Source organism: Panthera onca, chromosome C1 (genome assembly GCF_046562875.1).
Source record: "Panthera onca isolate mPanOnc1 chromosome C1, mPanOnc1 haplotype 2, whole genome shotgun sequence".
NCBI classification, from domain to species: domain Eukaryota; kingdom Metazoa; phylum Chordata; class Mammalia; order Carnivora; family Felidae; genus Panthera; species Panthera onca.
In genome coordinates, this window is record NC_138346.1 from 107,499,809 (window position 1) to 107,522,912 (window position 23,104).

General features: G+C 39.3%; 1 protein-coding gene across 3 annotated transcripts in view; it reads left to right on the forward strand.

Moving 5' to 3' along the window:
* CNTNAP5 (contactin associated protein family member 5) overlaps window positions 1–23,104 on the forward strand; it is an 809,440-nt gene that overhangs the window by 365,715 nt on the left and 420,621 nt on the right. For all 3 annotated transcript variants that reach the window (XM_078451401.2, XM_078451402.2, XM_078451400.2), the window contains exons 5-6: window positions 6,957–7,160; window positions 21,106–21,290. In XM_078451401.2, the coding sequence (XP_078307527.1) occupies window positions 6,957–7,160; window positions 21,106–21,290 (389 nt within the window). The remainder of the gene's footprint in view (window positions 1–6,956; window positions 7,161–21,105; window positions 21,291–23,104) is intronic.

The window sequence follows — 23,104 nt, forward strand, 5'->3', positions numbered from 1 at the left end:
ACCGCTGGGATGGAGGGGAGTATGTGCTGGTTTTATCTTGACCTAAAAGGACAGCTTTGTGGGCTGTAGGACCTACCTGCCCATATCCTGCACCTTTTTGGGTCCCCACATGGGCTCTCCTTCATATTCTGGAGAAATATGCCAATGTATAACCACCTTAACGGGCCACAAATTGAATGGAATTAAATTCACAGTAACGAGATCCAAAAAATTGATTTTGAGAGAGAGGAAGATTGTCCACTCTGGGAACTAAATATCTAGCAGCTGTCTTCTCTGCAAGAAGAAATTGGGGAACGCTGCTGGGGAGGGGCGGGACGGGTAGCCAGGACTGAAATGTGGGCTGACCAAACAATACAGTGGAGTTTATCACTGTCTTCCTGTGCTGAACATGGGTGCTCACATGTGTTGAGGGAGGTCAACAAATTTTGAATATAAGAATGTCTTACTGAAGTGAGACCACAGAAATATACTAAGAAAGGGGGTTTGAGCTTAGTGGAGATAGGGTGGGGAAGGCATTCCACGTCTACCCTAAGAAAAGCCTCTCAGAAGTTTGTGTGGTTTCCCTGGTCCTCTTAGGAACAGCACTGCTCTGAGCGAAAGAAGAAGTACAACAGAGTGGGGACACCAGGGAAATTCATATCAACTTTGAAGGAAAAGAAAACTTCCTATTTAACATTATCTTCCTTTTCAAGTTTATTTATTTATTTTGAGAGAGAGAGAAAGAGAGAGCAGGGGAGGGGCAGAGAGAGAGAGAGGGGAGGGAGAATCCCACACACCATGAGATCAATCCCAATGTGGGGCTAGATCCCACACACCATGAGATCATTACCTGAGCCAAAAGCAAGAGTTGGACGCTTACCCACCCTGAGCCAGCCGGGAGTCCCATCCTTATCTCCCTTTTAAATTGGCATCTCCTTTCTTGTATTCACAGTCCCACACACATACATACTCTCTAGAGCATGATTCATTCTCCTTGTACAAAGTCATGTACATTCTCCTTGGACATGAGATGTAAGTTTTGTTGTATCCTCACACCCACCCATTTTTTCAGAGGAAACATTGATGGTTTCCGGGTCACACAACTTATTACCATGTGTATGCCTTTGAGCAAGGTACATAATCTTTCTGTGCTTTGTCTTCCCCATGTTACACATTGGGAAAAATGGACGTTTCAGTGCTGTTGAGAACGTTAAATCAGGCAATATGTCCTAATTTGCTCCTTTTTTTCCCCTAGAGAATGGATTACTTCGTCCACAGTAAGAAATTTCTATGGGTGGCTTAGAGAGGCTGTGATAAAGGACACAAAAGATATATTTAGTTTTGTCAGTTATTTTCTTGGTGCTCTTAAAACTATATTCTGAGGTGATTACATACTTTTCCACCTGCCAGTAGGGGCCTATCTCTACCCATTAAGCACCTTGCAACACACTTCATTTTCCTTCTCTTCTCTTCTCTTCTCTTCTCTTCTCTTCTCTTCTCTTCTCTTCCTTCTCTTCTCTTCTCTTCTCCCTTCCCTTCCCTTCCCTTCCCTTCCCTTCCCTTCCCTTCCTTTCCCTTCCCCTCCCCTCCCTCCTCTCCTCTCCTCTCCTCTCCTCTCCTCTCCTCTCCTCCCCTCCCCTCCCCTCCCCTTCCCTCCCCTCCTCTCTCCTCTTCTCTCCTCTCCTCTCCTCTCCCCTCCTTTCCTTTTTTTTTTCTTTCTCTTGGTATTTTTAAAAAGATTCTTCTTTCAGTTGCTTGTAAAACATGAATGAAGGTGTTCATGTCTGTAACCAGACCCCATGCCACAAATTAAATCCTGAAAGTACTGAATGAGAGAATCAGGACAAAGTGATTACAATAATAAATAAAGAGAGAAAAGCAGTGTATTACAGAATTGTTTTTCTTCACAACCACAATTTAAAAATATTTTCATTTTTCTGTAAACTTTTCTTTTTCTCTTTAACTTCCTGTTTCTTCTTCTGAGAAATGGTTGACACATTTTACGTGTGACTCCATATTTCAAAAGGTTCAGTGTGTTTGCCTGAAGTCTCTTGGATTGTCAAAGTGTCTTTCTCATTAGTCATTGGTGGCCTTGGGTGGAAAGCCTCCACTCTGCACCAGGCCAAGTCTGTCTTTCTAGAGGGGGCCTTTCGCCTCTGCACTGGCGAGCATGTGTCTGCAGGGAAAGCGCTTGTCACATCCCAGGTGGCTGAGCATGTACTTCCAGAGAAATTAACCCTCTGAGTGTGAATGGGTAGCCAGACTCTTAAAGGGTGGGGACAGGTAACATGACAGGAAGTCAAGGGACAATCGGCAGTAATACCTCTGGGCATGGTTTCCTTACTGGTCCCCTAAGTCATTTCACAGGTGTTTCTGGACAGCATAATGTCCTGGGCCCAATGCTGGGCTCTGAGTCAATGAGGTGGTTAATACACATCTGGCCCCTGCCCTCGTGGGATGCTCTGCCATGCTGGAAACAACCAAGTGTCAAATACCATTTGGGAGGTGCATTGTGAAGGAAGTATCGGGGCATTTAGGGAAAACTCGCTAATCCCTAACCCCTTATGGAATGGCCAAGCACCTGCCTGACAGCTGGAAATGAGAGCGTCAGTGAGACAGGGGTGGACCTCGTGTAAGTGCTCAGCACATGCAGAGTGGGTAAAGTCAGGTGGGGCAGGTTGGAATCCTGGCTCCGCCACTTGCTAACTTCATACTTCTGCACCTCTTTGAACCACAGTTTCTTCACTTGTAAAACTGGAACCCAAATAGTAGGTTCCTCATAGGCTGATTGAAATCAAGTTCACATAAATCTATATCTATATCTGTATCTGTATACATATAGATATAGATATAGATATAGATACAGATATAGATATAGATATAGATATAGATACAGATACAGATACAGATACAGATACAGATATACATGACATCACAGGGCTCATGACGTGTGCTCTCTACATATCCAGACTACCCCCCACGTTGCACATGCATGTACGTTGAAAGTACATTGTGCATACAGTGGAGTCAGGGTTGGGGAAGGAAGTCAAAGATGAGGTGGGAAAGCAGGAAGGCCAGATCACAGGAAGTCTCAGAGACAGAATTGAATTCTCAGTGTAAAGAGAGTTCACTGAAGGGCTTCAGTGAAGGTGATGGGTAATGTTACTTATGTTTTATGAAGATGAGAGAATGGGTCAGAGGGAAGTAGCAAATGTACAATCAGGGACGGCAGTTACAAGGCTATTTTAAGACTATGAAGGTGATGATGTAGGCTTCAATGCATACCTGCTCAGTGTGATATGACAGATACTGAATCAGCCGTGTTCTTTGGATTGTCTTCATACCATGCACAAATCTTTAGCACTGTAAGTAATGCCTTTGGATTAATGATGGATGAGATGAGGGGTGTGAGATACTGACTCTTCATTTCCAGGTACAGTTTATGGAATTCTCATGACGACTTTGTAGGGTAGGCTTTGCTTAGCCCTATTGTACAGATAAGAAGACTGAAGCTCAAAGACATCACTTGAGTTGCCTCAAGTCTTCCAGCTTATAAATGGCAAGACCATAATTGAAACCCAGGACTGTTAGACTTCCAACAATATTTGTTGTTTTTGTTTCTATCGATTGCCTCTGTCTCCTTTAGGTTTCGTGGCAATAGGGAGATGTGTTTTCTTGGAGGTAACCTAGGTCATCAACACTTATATCACCAAATTAGTTACTAGATTAGTCAGACATTAGAGGGAACATAATGCAGGTCATAAATGCTGTGATGGATCAGGAGGGAGGGGAGTAGGGCCGTGGAGTGGAGAGAGTGCCTGTGTACTTCAAGCTGAGACACAGGGCACAAGGTGTGTCTGTGAAGTAATAACACACTCCATGTTTACTCATGAAAGCATTTGTCCCACACCCACAGACAATAGAGTGTTTCAGCTTTCTGTTCCCATAACGCTGGGTATACTCTCTATTAGAGCTCGTAATAACCCATACTAGTGTGGCTGTCCATAAATAGTATGTGTTGTGTCACTCAACAGCAGGCTCCTAAGGACCCAGTTTCTTACCCAGAGTCTGGTGCAGTGACAGAGGGGGACAATTAGAAGAGACTATGGATTCATAATGTATGCACCCAGCACTCATGAAGAATTGCAAATAGAGTGTGAGAAGCTGGGGCAAACTTGGCATCCCCTGGGCAGTAATCCATTGACTCAAAAAATGGAAAAATGGAATAGCACCATTTTGGGTAAGAAAGTGGAGTGTGACCCACCAGATTGGACTGGTTAGGAACTCAGGTCCCTCCAGTCATTCCAATCTTATTGATACCCCTGCTACCTACCATTGATGTAACACAATGTGTCAGACATGATGGCATCACTATGTACGTATTGTCACTTTATATGTATTAGCACATTTAACTCTTACTGCAGTCTTCTCTGAAGGATGTTAAGTACCCCATTTTACAGAGGAGGAAATCAAGTCTCAGAGAGATAGAGTTGCCCAAGGTGACTCAGCTAACAAGCTATGACTATCATTGTTTAAAATCCATGACCTTATCTATGCATGGACTCATTACAACATAACTGATGACATATTGTTGTCTGTGGCCTCCATTTGCTTTGGATAGGAGTCCAGTTCAGGGGACAGGTGTAGGGGTAGCGATGGGTGGTATGGGAAGGGTCTAAGGGAGGTGGGAATTGATGAAAACCTCTGTAGCTGGAGTATTTCTTTCTAGGGTCTAAGGAGTCCTCAGCAACCTTTTGGTTTGAATCACTTTGTTCCTTAGGAATAAATTGCTAAATTGCATCTTAAAACTAATTACAGTAAAAGTATGATTTCACTTTTATTTTCATTTCATAATTTTGGCTTTACAAAGAATGTTTCTAGATCCTTGGCCAAAATAATATACTTAATTTATCATTGTGTATGCTCAAGCCGAGCATTTTAATTGCTTGATGAATAATGAAAAATTGAGTTTTTATGAGTGCTTGGTTTGAAATAAGACCAATCCCACCCCTTCCATACACCATTCACCACTGTCCCACCCACATAAGATGGTAAATAATGAATCTGTTTCAAGTTATATTAAATAGTCTTGAATTTTTTCTATTGTAAAAGTAATAAGTGTTCATTGTAAAAGTTTTTGTAATTAAAAAAAATAGGAAACTAATGTGAAAATAACATAGAACACCTCCCAAGTAGAGTCTCTATTAACTTATTTTTAAGGAGTTACTTTTTTAAAGAGTGGTTTTAGATTCACAGCAAAATTAGGTATGCAGATTTCCCACATACTGCCTGCTTCCACATATACAGATCCTCCCCTGTTGTCAGCATTCCCTGCCAGAATGGTAAATTTACTACAATTGGTGAACCTACCGTCCCCATAATTTTGCCTTTTCTAGAACATCATACTGTTGGAATCATACAGTAGCCTTTTCAGATTGGCATATTTCACTTGGTAATACACATTTAAATTTCTTTCATGTCTTTTCATGGCTTGCTAGCTCATTTCTTTTTAGTGCTGAATAATATTCCACTGTCTCGATATACCAGTTTATTTATACATCCACCTACTGAAGGACATCTTGGTGGCTTCCAAGATTTGGCAATTATGAATAAAGCTGCTATAAACATCCATGTGCAGATTTTTGCATGAACATAAGTTTTCAACTCCTTTGTGTAAATACCAAGCAGTGAGGCTGCTGGGTAGTGTGATGAGAGTATGTTTAGTTTTATAAGAAGCCACCAAATTGTCTTCCAAAGCAGCTGTACCATTTTGCATTCCTACCACAAATGAATGAGAGTTCCTGTCACTTCACATCCTCACCATCATTTCTTGTTGTCAGTGTTCAGTATCTCATTCTTGTTTTAATTTGCCTTTTCTTTTTTTTTTTTTTTAATTTTTTTTTTCAACTTTTTTTAATTTATTTTTGGGACAGAGAGAGAGAGACAGAGCATGAACGGGGGAGGGGCAGAGAGAGAGGGAGACACAGAATCGGAAACAGGCTCCAGGCTCCGAGCCATCAGCCCAGAGCCTGACGCGGGGCTCGAACTCACGGACCGCGAGATCGTGACCTGGCTGAAGTCGGACGCTTAACCGACTGCGCCACCCAGGCGCCCCTAATTTGCCTTTTCTTAATGACACATGATGTGGAGCATCTTTTCATATACTTACTTGTCATTTCTATAATTTCTTTGGGGAGGTGAGAATCCCTATTAACATTTTGACATATAATTTTCAGATATGTTTATACATATCTACAAAGTGAGTTGATTTAAATCACGATCTTTCTCTTGACTTTCTCTTCTTTGCTTTAACAATAGTAATTGGACACTTTTTATATATAAAAACTAAAATGAGAGCTATCACTGACACAGGATAAGTCAGGGATGGTAAGGGTGCCATATATTTGCCTTCCCTATACAAACAGCAAGTTTTCCTTTACCTCATATTCTTTTCCACTGAACTCAGAGGAGACCTCACAATATTTTTCAACACAGGTTCTAAGAAGACAGTACTATTCAGTTAATTGTGGAATGATAGACTGTATTTTTCTGTCTCTAACCTTGAACTTGAGATGAGGTCAAGTGGCTCCAGATATCGGAAGCAAATTGATAATGAAGATCGATCATGAGAGATTATTACTACCAGGCACCTGACACTGTAGAGCCTGATGTAGGTACTTATGGTATTCTCACCCTGTCCCCTCAAGCAAAATATGACATATTACTAATGAAGGGTTTTACTTCCAGGCTACTAATCAGTTCACTTTGATTCAGTGTGTGATGCTTGCTTATAAATGAATAATCCCCCTTGAGTCTAATTAAGTTGAGTCTAGTCTATATGCTTCCTGTTGAGATGGGACCTTCCCAATGTCAAGAACATTCCTATAACTTGGACAACAACTAAGATGGGAAGCAGGAAGAGCAATTATGAGGATATTAACTGATCTCTCTCTCTCTCTTTCTCTTTCTCTGCCCAGAGTCAGATGTCGCTGACTTTGATGGCCGAAGCTCCCTTCTCTACAGGTTCAATCAGAAGCTGATGAGCACTCTCAAAGATGTGATCTCTCTGAAATTCAAGAGCATGCAAGGAGATGGGGTCCTGTTCCATGGAGAAGGTCAACGTGGAGACCACATCACTCTGGAGCTCCAGAAGGGGAGGCTCGCCCTACACCTCAACTTGGGTAGGGTCAGGCTTTGCTCCTTTCTATGTAGAGATAGCAGGAACTCCATTTCGTAGTGGGTCACAGTTCCTTATTGCCCAGGTGTATCAGGTGAAAATTGCTGGAGCTCAGTGTCAGTGGTGTTTTCCCCTTTTACATGTCAGAGAAGAAAAAATTACCATTTTGTGAAATAGTTAAGCTGTACATAGCATTCTTTGAAACAAGATAGTATTGGCAAGTAGGGAGCTCTACAAGTTCATTGCTATCATGTATCTATGTATCTATCTATCTATCTATCATCGATGTATCTTTTTTAGTAATAGAATTTAATTTGAGCATATTTAACACACATGAACATATATTTTTTTTAAACTGAGTTGAATCCTCAGCAGCTTTTTTTTTAAAGTTTATTTATTTTTGAGACATAGAGAGACAGCATGAATGGGGGAGGGGCAGAGAGAGAGGGAGACACAGAATCGGAAGCAGGCTCCAGGCTCTGAGCCATCAGCCCAGACCCCGACGCAGGGCTTGAACTCATGGACTGCAAGATCGTGACCTGAGCTGAAGTCAGACGCTTAACCGACTGAGCCACCCAGGCGCCCCCATGAACATATATTTTAATGAAGCTTGCTCATAATCTATTCTGATTGGTATATTTATGACCAATCATAAATTGGTACATTTATGAAAGTTGAATCCCAAGAGAAAAATAGAGAAGACGCATTTTAATTTATTTGGTTTCTTTCTTCTTCTCTCTCTCTCTCTCTCTCTCTCTCTCTCTCCCTCTCTTTTTCATTTGTTCTTTCTTTATCTTTCTGTTTTTCTGTCCTTTTTCTGGTTGAAGGGAGATAGAGGGTCATATGTATAGTGGGAAAGTCTAAGTTTCTAGGCAAACACAGTTTCCTTCAAGTGCCCTGGTTGTGCCAGGATGAGCCCTAAACTTGCCAAATACCAGTTAATTTGGTACAGAATGTCCTCCTGCCTTCTGTGCATTGAGGACACTGGCCTCCTGCTGTGGGCTGGCACCCAGCATGGCCTCACCACAGGCAGGCCATCATTGTAATCAACTTCCTATTCCAGGGAACAAAAGAGAAGGGAACAGCCTCCTTTGTGTGCTCAAAGGTACTTCTGAAGGAAGAGTGAAACAAGTGCTGACGGCAGGGGGCAGAATTCCCAGAGGTGCAAAAGCAAACCTAAAAGCTCCTCTGTAGAGAAAGAAACCAAAAGAACACACACACACACACACACACACACACACACACACACACAAAACAAACAAACAAAAAAAACCACGAGCCCATGCTGAAGGAACAGCAAAGTGCCATTCCTTATGAGAATGATTCCCTGCCTCTCATTCATATTTGTTAGCATTTGGGAAAGGGGTGGTTATTGTACTTGTGGACGATAATTATCACTAAGTATTCGCTATCAGAGTAAAGAAGAACAGTCATAGCAGAATTGAGTTTGTAAGTTCAAGTTGCATGGAAAGCTGGAAATAAATCTCAAGCATACTTTCACAATTAGGAGGAGAGACATAAGAATAAAAATTAGTGTGGACTCATCCCAAAAGCCAAACTATGTAAGCCTCTATTTTGAGTCATTTCTGAGTATCTTCTTACCCACCATGGTGAATATTGGCAGGGGTAACAGGGAAAACATCTGGAATCCCAAGTTCAATTTATAAAATTGACATCTAGTGCATTAGATTACATTATCCACCAAAAGCATCCTTAGAAGCAGAATTTTACCCAGAAGAAAGCAGTAAGAGGATTTGCTAGTAACCTGGTTAATTGTATTAACATACATGCAAAAGCAACTCAACAATGAATGATCTGAAGGGCGGACATACACATATTCAGCAAAAGATGTATCAGTTTATTAACTGGCCTTCGATTTTGAGGAAGGGACTGTGGATGAATGGAGTGGAGCCCCTCAACTGGCCATGCCTCAGAGAGCACTGTGCATCGTGAGTGAAGTTACAATTATTTGTCAACGCCAGAGCAGGCACCTTCTGATGACACTCAGTCTGCCAGTTGCTGCCATTCCCAATTATGTATGCCGTCCCTCTCCAATGCTCTGCTCCAGCATGCATAATCCAGTGTTGCAAACCAGTTTCACTCACAGTATTGGATGATGGAAAGGAGTAGGTGTGGTCACTCAACAGAACTGTTTTCATTGCAGACACGTGCCAGCTATTTGTTACGGGGAAAGTCACATAACCCACAAGCCTCTGTTTACTTATGTAGAATCCGGGGCTAAGGAATAACTGTCTTGTAGAGCATGGACACGAAAACCAAAAATATTATAAATTAATATTCCATGTCAGTAAGTGAACCTAATGAAGGATCCCAAAGATAAGCTCTTAATATTGCTCATTTCTTCATCAAACAATATCCAAATGCCCTGTACTCTTCTCCATGCCAACCTTCCTGAAAAGAAATGGTATATGAAATAAATAGGACCTATTCCTTGCAATGAAAAACAAGGCAAGTCTCTTTTCCCCAGATTCCACGTGCCCTGTTTTTCTAATCAGGATGGTGACAAAGTAAAACCTCATTGAGTGAATGATTCAGTAGTGAGAATATGTTCTTCATCTAGTCTGCATAGTTTGAGAATTTCTTCATCTTAGAAAATGAAATGCTGTGGATTTGATGTTCCCTGTACTTCCCTGTTTGAAGCAGCCATCTAACTTTCTTATAAATCAGTGCCAATTTGCATGTTTCTTCTCTAGAGAGACACTGCCACATATCAGTTCCTTAGCCCTTCCTACCTCACAAATAGGCAGCAGATCTCTGGAAGCACTAAGTTAAGGGCACAGGGGATGATAACTGCTTTGATTTGCTCATAACAGACAATCTGTCATGTAGATTGCAAAAGGGCAGGACAACATTTGTTCATTGCTATAGCTCCAGAACTTAGGAAAACACCTGCCTAAAAATGAATACATTGGAAAAAGGGGGTTCCATCTAAAATAGCAGGGGCTGGCACAATGCACGTTGTTACCGTTGGGCTTGCTCACCCCAAGCCTGTGCACCTGGCTCCCTCATGTGCCACTCTCTCTCCTATGATGGCGCCCTGCTATTTATAAAATCCCCACAATGTGCTAGGATCCTAGCCAATCTTCAAAGCAGCCCTGTTAGGTGAACAAACCAAATTAGCCCAATTACCCATAAGGAATATTAAGATCAAAAAGAATAAATCACTTCAGTTTACACAGTTAGCTATAAGGTATTGCCACTGTTAAAATGTATTACATCCAATCCGTTTTTTCACTGTTATGTTCAGATTATAAAATATATGTCAGTTTTAGAAAATCTGAAGAAAAAATAGAAATCATTATATTTAAGAAAAAACAGTCACTTGAAATCCTACAATTCAGTCATCTCTGCTATTAATGCTTTAGTATATTTTTCAAATGTTTTTTCTTAAATATTTATATAAACATTTTACATATTATACAAAATTCATGTTCTTTCTATGTTGCCACACAGCCTCTGGAATAGAAAGAATTCGTGTTATGCATGATCAGGTGTACCTCTTAATATTTTAAATTAAAGAAATGAATCAAGAATAGAAAGAAAGAAGGAAGAGATGGATGTGAGGGGGGAGGTGGGGGAGAGAAAGAGAGGCAGAGAGAGAAGGAAGGAGGGAGAGAGAGGGAGAAAGAGAAAGGCAGGGAGAAGAATGAGGGAAGAAAAAGGGAGGGAGAGGGAGAGAGAAAGGAAGAAATAAAGAGGCAGAGAGGAAAGGAGAGAAGGAAGACAGGGAGGGAAAGGGAGAGAGAGAAAGAGAGACAGAAAGAGAAAGAGGCAGAGAGGGAGGGAGGGGAAGCAGGAGGGTGAGAGAAGGAATGAGGGAGGAAGAATCCAAGAATCCAAGATAGTGGGCTAAAGGATAGTGCTAGGCCAATGAAAGAGGTAGTTGTTGTTTTGTTTCTTTTTCTTGTTTTTTTTTTTTTGTTTGTTTGTTTGTTTTTTGTTTTTTGTTTTTTTCCTTTCCCAGCTCTCATGGGCACTCCAGCAGCCTTTCCTTTAGTGACAATTCTCCAGTGTGTGTCCTTATCTAATCTGAGACTTTACAAGTCAGCAATTCAGAAGAGTGGAGGGGTTCAGCACCATGGACAGCTGCCAAGGCTCCTGCTTGGGAGTCCTGTGGGCTGTGGTTCTTTCCAAGTGATGCTCTTTCCTGGTTGATTCACATTGCCTAGTTACCTCTACTGTGACTGACTTGGACAGCTCAGTTCTATGGTGAAATTGACCTAGGTCAACCCATTTAATTAATTTCTTAGGGTAAAGCAATATTTTTTTTTCCCTAAAAGTATTAATGGGAAAGAGATTTCTTCTCGTAAGGAGATTATAGAGATTCCTCTTCTCACTCTGTACACATCTCATTCACACTACCTGTGGCAGTCTGCCCTCTGCAGAATTCCATCGGCACAAACCCACACATACAGGTGGGAGAATCGAAGAGCTGAGATATTACATGACTGGGAAACTGTTGTAAGAACTAAGCAAGACATCAATAGTACATGTTGGTCATTCATCCTTACAAGAGTTCAGTGCCTTTGAACTGAGGCAGAATGTGCAATGTGCAGTAAATACAGCAGTAGTAAAGTGAGAATCCTGGAATAGCATAGACACACGTAAAGCAGTGTCCTTGGGGGAGCAACCATAGAGTTCAGAGGCCAGAGCACTTGATTGAATATTCAATTTATTGTCATATCTGGAGATGTAGGTGATAGATCTGCATATTCTCCAAAAAGTAAAATGGACATTTACTATACTGTTTTGAAATCTAGACATTTGAATAAGCCAACCCACATGCATTTATAAAATGTTTATCATGTTTCTGAGTTGGTACTGAATACCATGGAAGATGTTTTAAATGTTGCCATTTTTGAGAGCCTGCACTTATGCCATGTACCAGATACATTAAATACATATTTCATTTAAAATCACATGATAGTCCTAAAAAATATCCAAACCCATTTCCAGATGAAGGAACTGATGGTCAGTGATGTAGTCAGTTGCCCAAGATCACACAGTTGCATTATGTTAGACCTTGGATTAGAACCCTCTCCAGTCCTACCCCAATGCCCTGACATTAATAATTAAGATGCTATAAATCTTTATGAAATAATTATATATTAAATATCATGAAGTCCAAGTTCATATGTTAAATTGTGACAATGGAAGGATCAGGGTGGGAGAGAGGAGCCCAGAAAAGCATTATGGATGAACCCCAACTTACCTGGGCATTTTATTATGAAAAATAGAGGAAGACAGGTGTTTCAAAGTATCATGGGGATAAGGTGCATCCATTTTTCATAAATTTTGTCACTAATGTAGTAACAATTTGTTGAACAAGTATATTAAATCAGATTCTAAGCTAGCCACTGGGGGTTAAAAGTTCTATTTACCTGTCCCTATATTCAGGGAGTTCTTAACCTGGTAAACTAATTATTTCTATTTACATTCTACCTTTTTAATATTAATTTAAAAATATAATTATGTATTATCAAAACCATATACCATAACTGTATTAAGATAGTGTTTTTATGAGGATTTTAAGTTACAAAACAGATGAACATAAGGGAGGGGAAGCAAAAATAATATAAGAACAAGGAAGGGGACAAAAACCTGAGACTCTTAAGCATGGAGAACAGAGGGTTACTGGAGGGGTTGTGGGAGGGGGGATGGGCTAAATGGGTAAGGGGCATTAAGGAATCTACTCCTGAAATCATTGTTGCACCACATGCTAACTAACTTAGATGTCAATTTAAAAAATAAATTAAATAAAAAATTAAAAAAAAAAAAAGATAGTGTTTTTTAACATAGCAGCAGTCACAGAAGATGGATACACATTAGGGGTCGGACTTGAACAACCATCCCTAAATCTGGCAAGTGTTTTATTGAATGAATTTTAGAAATTTCCTAACAATTAAAGAAGTATGTTTCATTGCTTTAGTGATACATAAATATTTTCTCTGATTTGAGAGTCAAATCCCCCGGTATCATGTGGCTTACTGTTAGCTTCTTGTTTGTTTGTTTGTTTGTTTTTTTAACTTTTTAAATTTTTTTTTCTTTTTTTCCAGAAAGTCTCACTTGAGCACTTAGGAAAATATTCATTAGCCCTGCATCTTGCCAAACAAGGGTCTTTGTAATACTGGATAGCCTATGGAGTTGAAATTTGCCTTCTTCTAAATCTTAGTCTTCCCCCTTAGTGTTGCCCCATGTTTCTTTTCCACAACTTTTTGCTTTCCATCCATCAGACTCTTTCCTGCTAAGCTAAGCTGCATAACTTACACATGTGTATGGTGGGATGCAGAAGGTAAGAAATGAGGGTGAATGGGAGTATCTTTTTTTTTTTTTTTCCAATAAGGGTAGTAGTGAGAATATTAATGTTGGAATAAGATAGAGCTGGGTTGTAACCCTAACTCTGTGTTCTTGGGTGAGTCGTGTGTCTTCTTTGACAGAGCTTTTTGCAGGGTTTTGGTCAGGAACGATTGAAACAACATGTATAAAGTGCTCACATTATGTGAGAAGTTTATAATATAAGTGAATACCGATGTTGATAATCTGAAAAATTAAAGGTGGAAAGGTCAGTTCTGAAGGTCAGATGGAGGCAGGCATTAGAGACTTCCATACGAGTGGCCACCTATTTCCTGAACAGTAAATGAAGCCCTTTCCACTAGTGACTTTTTGCAGAAATACAATCCGAAACAAGAGTTCCCTTTCCCTTTTGCTCAGGTGATCTGAAGTTCACCAATTGTGAAAGGTGATGTGGCATCTATGTTTGAACTGCTAACATAAGACCAAGCAAGAAGATCCAAACAAAGACGACTTTGGGTGAAAACCTAGTGATAATGTGTGCCCTTAGACAGAAAATGTTAAGTCTAAGGGTGGAGAAATTGGCATGCATATCCACAGTATGTTGGCAGGGGACAAAGATGAGAAATTAAATCATAAATATTTTGGAAACATTGCAAGCTTCCTGTAAAAATTGTTACCTGCTTTAGGGCCTTGAGAATATTTACATTGTTTCATTTTAAATGTATCTCAAACCACATGAAAACAAGTGGTTTTTTGTTTTTGAGTAAAAGGTTGTTTTATTCCCTAACATGTTCCTGGCCTAAAAGGTAACTTCTGCATATTTTTGTCTTTGACCTCCACAGTTGCCCATGGGCATTTTTATCTTGCCTTAAGAAATTGGAAACTACTGAAAGCTAGTGGTTGAACCTCACTTGCCACTGAGGAAAAACTTGAAATATGTATTTCAGGATAAAGAGTTTGATAATCTCTTGAGAATTAAGTGTTTCTTAATTTCTAATAATGGACATGTCTTGGTAAGATAGAACATTTCCTAAGACTAACATTCATCTTTCTTTATGGTAACATCTAGTGTAGGTACAATTCAAAACGTCCTTCTTGATGAATTTCAGAAATTCCCTGTTTCCCCAATTGTTTAAACAAACTAATTTTCACTCAGTTTGTTTTAATACAAGATTTCTGAATGTTAGCGTAGCATGATTGATGGAGGTGTGGGTGAAATTCATTCACATCCTCCACTTTTTTGTTAATAAAGAAGTAACTTGTACTGCAGGGAATAGTCAGTAATTTATACATCACTTCTATATAGTTTTCAATGAACCAGGAATGCATGATAAGGAATTTGTTTGTAATGAATTTTATTATTTTTCTCATTATCAAAGATAGTTATGCCCACTCTAAAAACAGCAGAAAAAAAAAAAAAGAAATCAAAGCCTCTTAATATTTTAGTAAATGCATGTTTTTGTTTATTTTCACATAGTGCTTATCTGTTTCCTTTCCATACTTGTTACTTAGTCCTTATATATACTTTTCTATCCTACCTTTTTATAATTTATTTTAAGTTTTTTTAAAAATATTTATTTATTTTGGGGCACCTGGGTGGGTCAGTCGGTTGGGCATCCGACTTCAGCTCAGGTCATGATCTCATGGTCTGTGAGTTCGAGCCCCGCGTGGGGCTCTATGCTGACAGCTCAGAGCCTGGAGCCTGCTTCCTGTTCTGTGTCTCCCTCTCTCTGGCCCTTCCCTGCTCACACTCTGTCTCACTCTTTCTCTCAAAAAGAAATAAACATTAATTGTTGTTAATGTTTATTTCTTTTTGAAAGAGAGAGAAAATCCCAAGCAGGTTCTACACTGTCAGCACAGAGCCCAACATGGGGCTTGATCTCATGACCATGCAATCATGACATGAGCTGAGATCAAGAGTCAGAGGCTTAACTGACAGCCACCAGGCTTCCCCCCTGCCTTTTTATAATTTAAATCAGGAAGGTGCACACTATTTAATACCCCTTTTATTAAATGTTATTTTTTAATGTTATCAAAAAATGGCAGTTACTACTGAGTATACTTTTGAAATGATATAAATACTTTGTATGTATTATTTAGATTCATATGTAATATTCCATCTGGTGATTCTGCCTAAGTTTACTCAAAGTTGTTTTTTTTTTTTGTCTCTTTCCAAACGATTGGACATTATCTCTAATATTTAAATTATTAGATATTTTTAAAACATTCATATTTTAATTTTAGTTTTTTTTTTAGAAGAGACTTCCAGAAAGTAGGTTACTAAGTAAAAAGTTATGAACATTTTTTAGTTCCTAAGTATGTATTGATTTTTTTTCAAAAGAATTGGTGGGATTTTCTTTTGCATTATTTTTGGGCAATAAATAAATTTGACCAGGTAAGTAAACAATGTAAAGAAGGAACAATGTTAATTCACCTTTGAGGGCAGGTCAACAAATTGCTATAAATATTCATGAAAATTTCATAACCTATTTTGCATGAGAAGATAAGTGTGTTAATTAAGGTTCATGTTTTCATTAGGTGCAGTAAGACAGAAGTAGCTGCCTTTTATTTAAAAAGATATACAGTGTTGTTCCTCTGAAGTTTTAAAATTATGAGCAGGATTATTGGCTGAAATAGCAAACTTGGTGCAGTAAGATTAGGGTGTGGGAGAGGAAGGCTGACTTTAATGTTGATGAGGGTATGTACTGATGGGATTACAGAAGCTACTTCCTCTTCCCAGGTGTTCTGAGGCATGACAGTGGTGGTGATGGTGGTTCCAGTGGATAGAAGTAGGTAGACTATGGTGGTAGCAGCCAACTTAGAAATTTACTCCTTGAAGTTTCAGAATTTAAAGATCCCAATATACATGCCCAGAGAACCTTGATCCAATCAGGGTAACATATCAACTCATCCAATTTAGTATTACATTTGGAAGTTGTACACCTGGTTTACTTAAAAAAAAAAATCACCTAAAAATTTTAAAACAACGGATCAGGGACATATAGTTAGCCATTTAAAAAGACAAAATAGGAGTGGGGGGTGCTGGGTGGCTCAGTCAGTTAAGCTTCTGACTTTTGGTTTCAGCTCAGGTCATGATCTCATGTTTGTGAGTTCGAGCCATGCATCTGGCTCTGCACTGACACAGGGGAGCCTACTTGGCTCTCTTGCTCGCTCTCTCTCTCTCTCTCTCTGCCCTTCCCCTGCTTGCTGTCTATCTCTTAAAATAAATTAAAATATGCTTTAAAAAGATAAAATAAAGGAGGAACTCTACCTTATGTCATATGCATCAGAATAAAATTCAAATGAAATGAAGTGGAAAAAATGGGAGAATTCTTTAAGGATCTCAAAATGGAAGGGCATTAAAGTATAACAAAAATACATAAAACAAGCCATAAATGAAAAAGAAAATGGTGGCTTTTTCAACCAAGAATGTCTGAATGACAAAAAAAATTTAAAAATAGAAAAAAAATTTAAAGTGAAAGCAAAAAACAAAGAACAGCAACAAGGTATTGGCACCATTCACATTACAGACAATGGACTAAATACAAATTGATAAGGAATTTGACACAAGAAATAGTCAAGAAATGTGAGGAAATAGTTCATAAAAAGGAATTAAAAATGAAAATATTTTCAAAATCATTCACTTTAAGGGAAATGTATATTAAAACTGCTCAGAAATATACTGTTTTTATCTATTAGGCAGAATTCCAAAAGCTTGAACATATTTTCTTGACAAGCCTGTGCAGAAGAATCACTCTCATAACTTGCTGGTAGGAGTTTGAATTGTCACAACTTTCCTAGAGGACAATTCGACAGTACCTGTCAAAATTGCATATGTGAAAACTTTTGACCACCAGATCCTTACCTAAGAATGCATGTTACAGAAATCCAAAGTGCTGTCTACACACATCCAAAGTGCTGTCTACATAGAAGGTATTTGAGAAGTTTTAAGTATCAATAATAGAGAGACTGCTTCAACATTTATTCATAGGAAACTGGTTAAAATGCATATCACATATATCATTCAATGGAATGCTATGCGGCTGCAAAAAAGAATGAGGCAGCTTTTTATATACTGATGTAAGAAAACTCCGAGGATAAATTAAGGGAAAATGAAAAGGTACACAAAAGTTGTGCACTGTATTTCATCATTAAGGTAAAACATTAATGAGGAGAAATAAAGAATATCTTTGCATATATATATGTGTGCATATGTGCGTATATAGGCTTGCATATATTGCTATATATGCATATATTTAATGTGTGTATGTATTGCATTTATATAAAGTATATATGTACATATAAGTTTTATATGCATACAGAGTGCATATATATAAAGTATATATATGTGTATATATAAATAAATTGTGTGTGTGTGTATACACACACACTGGCTTGCATATGCCTCAGGTTTTTTGGAAGGAGAAAGAAGACATTAATAACAGCAATTCTTTATAGGACATATATGGAAGATTAGCATATGGAGGCAAGGATGGAGGAAGATTCATTACTGAATCCAGAAAGTTAAAATATATATATAGTCACTTTGACCCATTTGTAATTAAATTCACCTTTTGAAGCTGGAATAATAGTACAGAAAAAAAAATATTTAAATACTTTGCTTTAATCATTATCCTTGGCTTTATTAAAGAACTCAGTATATCTCCAAAACCCACCAAAAGCAGCACATAGAATAAATAAGTAGGAAGAAAGGATATGGTTCCTTTTCCTTTTTTTTTTTTTTTCATTCTGTGACTTGCAGTGGCATTACATTTTCAAATGTTTAATGTTTGTGACTTACTGTTTAGAAATAATTGCTACATCATCCATTTTTAATTTTTAAGAAAAAAATTGAGGCCCATACCAAAGTGAAATCTCTACTATTAATTTCACGTGGCTTATTACCTGGAACTAACTGTTTATAAGGCACACTACGTTTCCTTCAATAGTTCATTAGCCTTTAGAAAAATTTTATTTTAAAAATAAAGGTGTGTGTGTGTGTGTGTGTGTGTGTGTGTGTGTGTTATGGGGAGAGAGAGAAAAAGAGCAAGATAGAGAGAGAGGGAGATGTTCTCTCTCTTTCTTATCTCATGACTGGTACCACTTTTCATGCATCTGCTCAAGGAAAAAAAAAAAAAAACTAAACTAAAAGTCATCCCTAGGGGACTCTTCCTTTATTACTTCCCCCTCCAATATCCAAGGGAAAATATCCAAGTGAAGTTGCCACATGTTAGCTCCTTATTACACTTGGAAATGCATCCTTTATGCCTTCTCTTTTCCTAAGCCCCTGGGTCCCCCATCTGATTACTGCCAGTCTTACTTGCCTTCTGATCAAATTCTCATACAGCTGCCAAAATAATCTTTTTTTATGTAAGAGTAAGCAAACAACAACAACAAAAATTCCAAGACGCTCCTCTCTCACCCTCAATGTGATTTGAGTTCCTAATAAATTAATAAATTGCTTTCTTAGATGTTAATCTGAGTTACTAATCTCTGATTTACTAATTCACCACATGCCCATTTCTTAAAGGTAAATGAAATGCATGGTTATGTCACACACACTAGCACACTATTCCCAGATGATATAAGCCAGGCTGGTGTGGTCATGGCACACTGCTGCGTGGACTCCCCTACCACGTTCCCCTCTATCTCCTAGCCTTGGCACGTGCTTCTCCTGGCTGTGTGGGGGTGTTCCTTCTTCCAGCCAAATCTTAAACCTGTCACTGCTCCTTTGGAGCTTCACAGCTGCCTAGCCTGCATTTGCTTGGCTCCTGGCACTAAATGCTATATACCAGCAGCATACTTTTTATCAATTTACTTATTGAGAGACTCCACATTAAGACTTTCAAGGAGGGAAATGAGCCTTTTAACTCTGTATCTCCTTTATCTCCTTTATATATCACATGCCACTATATATCACTATAGCCAGTACAGGTAGATATCAGTGCCTTTTTTCTTTTTAATGTTTATATATTTATTTTTGAGAAAGAGAGAAAGTGAGCACATGGCATGTAAGGGAAGGGCAGAGAGAGAGAGAGGGAGAAAGAGAATCCTAAGCAGGCTCTGTGCCATTAGCACAAAGCCCGATCCTGGGCTTGATCCCATGAACCATGAGATTATGATCTGAGCCGAAATCAAGAGTCAGATGCTTAATCCACTGAGCCACCCAAGTACCCTGGTATCAGTGCCTTTTTATGGAAGGAAAGGAAGAAAGGGAGGGAATAAAGAAGGGGAGAAGGAAGGAAGGAAGGAGAGAAAAAAAGAAGGAATGGAGAAGGTGAAGGGAGGAGGGAGAGAAAAAAAAATATCTTTTAATCGTTAGCATAATTTCACCAATGGCAAGAACTCAAACAATGTGGGATAATGAACAAATCAATGAAATAATGTCAGCTATGAATGCACCGCCTATCATTTTTCAATTACAATAAGTTTGATACCCACCACCACCCCCATATGAAGCAACCAAGTGTTATGAAGGAAGCAGTGCCTTGGGGCCATAATGAAGGTGGGAGTGAGCAGCCTACGGGGGAAATTGCAGCTCCTGCCCCCTTAATGCCACACTGTTGAGCATGCTGTTACAGCACTCTGGTAAAACATGACTTAGAAGAGAGGAGGAAGACATTTAGCTTTCAGTTTCTAAGGGGACCGAATAATAAAACACTCAAAAACTTGAAAGTTTATATATAAGTCATAATTAATTGCATTTAACTGCTCATTTAGCTAAATCTGAGCTGTTCTAAGGAAATATGTTGTAATCTTTTGGACAAAAGGTACTGGCAGGAACTTCCATAAAAATTGGAAGAGGGACATGGTGGGGGGCGAACAAGCCCAACTTGATGGTAAAATATACTTCTTCACTGGAATCTCTCATGGTCCCTCTCTCCTGAGGGCTCTCCTCCAAGCTCCATTTTGGTTGAATCAATGCCTATGAGCCATACTATTGTCAGAGTAAAAAGGCTCAAGTGGACCTGGATTTGAACGCTGGCTACATCTCTGGGTCATGGGTGCTTAACCTCACTGATCCTCAAGTTTCTTATTTGTGAAATTCAGATAATAATTTTCCCTAAGAGGATTAAAGATGAAGGGTATAAGCTTCCTACTCATGTGCTGTTCGTATAATATAGTAGGCACTTGAAAATGGCAGCAGATGTGACGATTTCCTCATCGTTGCCTTTGACCGCAGACTTAACCTAACTCAGTGTGCCCATTGCCTTCCCTTCACTTCTCCAGAATCCACTTTTCCTCCAAGGCATAACTCAAGATTCGTTTTCTTCATTCAAGAGTCGTTCAAACACAACGTGTGTGTATTATCTCTAAATGTGATATCCTCTGTTTTCGATATGATCGATGACCATTAGGATATGGTTTATTTTATTATTTCATTGTTCACATTCTGCAAACGTGTCCTTTCATGTCTACAATGGGATGTTTTTATCATCTGACCCAGATTTTGTTCTTTGAATCTGTGGGCAAACCTTGTTATTCCCTTACAAGCCCAGCACGGTCCTGGGCCTGTGGAGGGAGAATCATGGTTGACCGTTAGGATATAGAGCTGACATTGCTTGCAGAATGTTCCCGTACTCAAGACTGCCCTTGTGCACAGATGCCATCCCGTCTTCCTCTCTCCTTCACAGATGACAGCAAACCTCGGCTCAGCAGCAGCCCACCCTCAGCCACCCTGGGCAGTCTGCTGGATGACCAGCACTGGCACTCGGTCCTTATCGAGCGGGTTGGCAAACAGGTGAACTTCACAGTGGACAAGCACACGCAGCATTTCCGTACCAAGGGTGAGGCTGATGCCCTAGACATCGACTATGAGGTGAGTTGACTCTCCCCGCAGGTCCCCAGGCCCCTTGCTCAATATCAGTAAAAATTGGCCAACAGAAGAGCAATGGAGAGAATTGCTCAGGCAGCCTTCAGTGGAAGAGTCCAAGGAAGGCATCTGACCCATGAGTGTGGGGTACATGCCTTGGCAGTAATGGGGCATTAGCAAATTGCGTGCATTTTAAAATCAGGAAATCTCCTTGTTCACTTTTATAGATGTGTTCTGCTTGTAGCCTTCCTGGATCACTGTGTAGTCTCGTAGTTACACTCAGCTGGACTGTTTTCAAAAATCAATTTTGAGAATAGCTAGGGAGATACAGAAATTATACTAATACAATATTATTTGTCAGTAATACCTGGATTTAAAAAAAGAAAGATAAACAAAATCCAAAGGAATCTGAAATCCACATGATATGCACTTGTTTTTAACCTTCATTCCTATGCAAACTTTTGACAGTACATGTGGACAGTTGGTTCTTTCTTGTTTTCTTATACAAGAGGCACCATGAAATGCACCAGACTTACAACACAAAGAAGATTGCACACAATTCTGAAAACTGGCAGCCAACAGTTATCCATCTTGGCTAGTAGTTCAGTTCAACAAGTATTGTGCCCCAGCTGTATACTGGACTTTGTTTTAAGCCATCAACATACAGAGATGGCTGAGACAGAGTTCCTGAGTTGGAGAAGCATACAGTCCAGTAGCAGACCCAGACCCAGAGATGAGCTGCTGTGGCATAAGGGAGTAAAACCTACCGGGGGGAGAAGTGAGGGGCATTGCAGGGATACTGGGAAGAGGGTATTTGGCTCAACCTAGGGAGACCTGGAAGGTATCTGGAAAGAGACACTTTTGAGTCTTGAAAGAAGAAGAGCACTAGCCTGATGACGAAGGTTAGAAAAGCAGGCCAGGCCAGGCATGAGATATCACAGTCCAGTATTTATCGGGTTTGAAACAATAGCAGGCAATGGTATGTTGGACCAGCTGATATTGACGCATGAGGGCCAACTGGTAGATTTTTCAGGAATTTTGTGAACTGGATGGCAAACACGGACTTTAAAAATTAAGTTAAATAAACTAATAATTCACTGAAGTATTTTTAAAAGTAATGCATTCATTAATGCCTAATTATTTTACTATGTTATATCAATTTATCCATCTATCCATCTACTTACCTACCTATGCATCTATCTATATGTACTCTTGAGGTTTTTTATATCTGTTGTATTTGTGCGGTAAAAATATTGTAAATTGGGTTTGCTACAGTACATCTCTTCCCAATTTCATATTCAGTGACATCCCTTTGGTAGTTTGAAATCCACCATGGTGAGTATATTTGTGCCAGGGATTTGGGCAAATGCTATAAATTAGGGCTTGGTTTATTGTTATGTAAATTGTCCAGACCAGGGATTTGTGAACTACAGCCTGTAGGTCAAGTCTGGCTTGAAGCCTGTTTTCCTGGAGCCTGTGAGTTAAGAATAAAATTTACATTTGTAAAGGGTTGTTAAAATTTATTTTAAAAATTAAATAAAAGCGTATGTGACAGAGACTGCATGTGAACACCGATAAATGAATTCAGTGAAAAATCAACAAAAGCAGTCTATAAGAATCAATTGGTTACATGGCATTTACAATAAAGGTTATCGTATGTTATTTGCAAATTGTGTCTACATGTTTCTATCAGTAAAATAATCTCATGCTTGTGTAGGCACACACACACACACACACACATAACATACATGTGTGTGAGCCACACCCTGAACAGCCAGATTTTAAACCTTTATGAACATGCCACGTGAGGCAGGGTATGT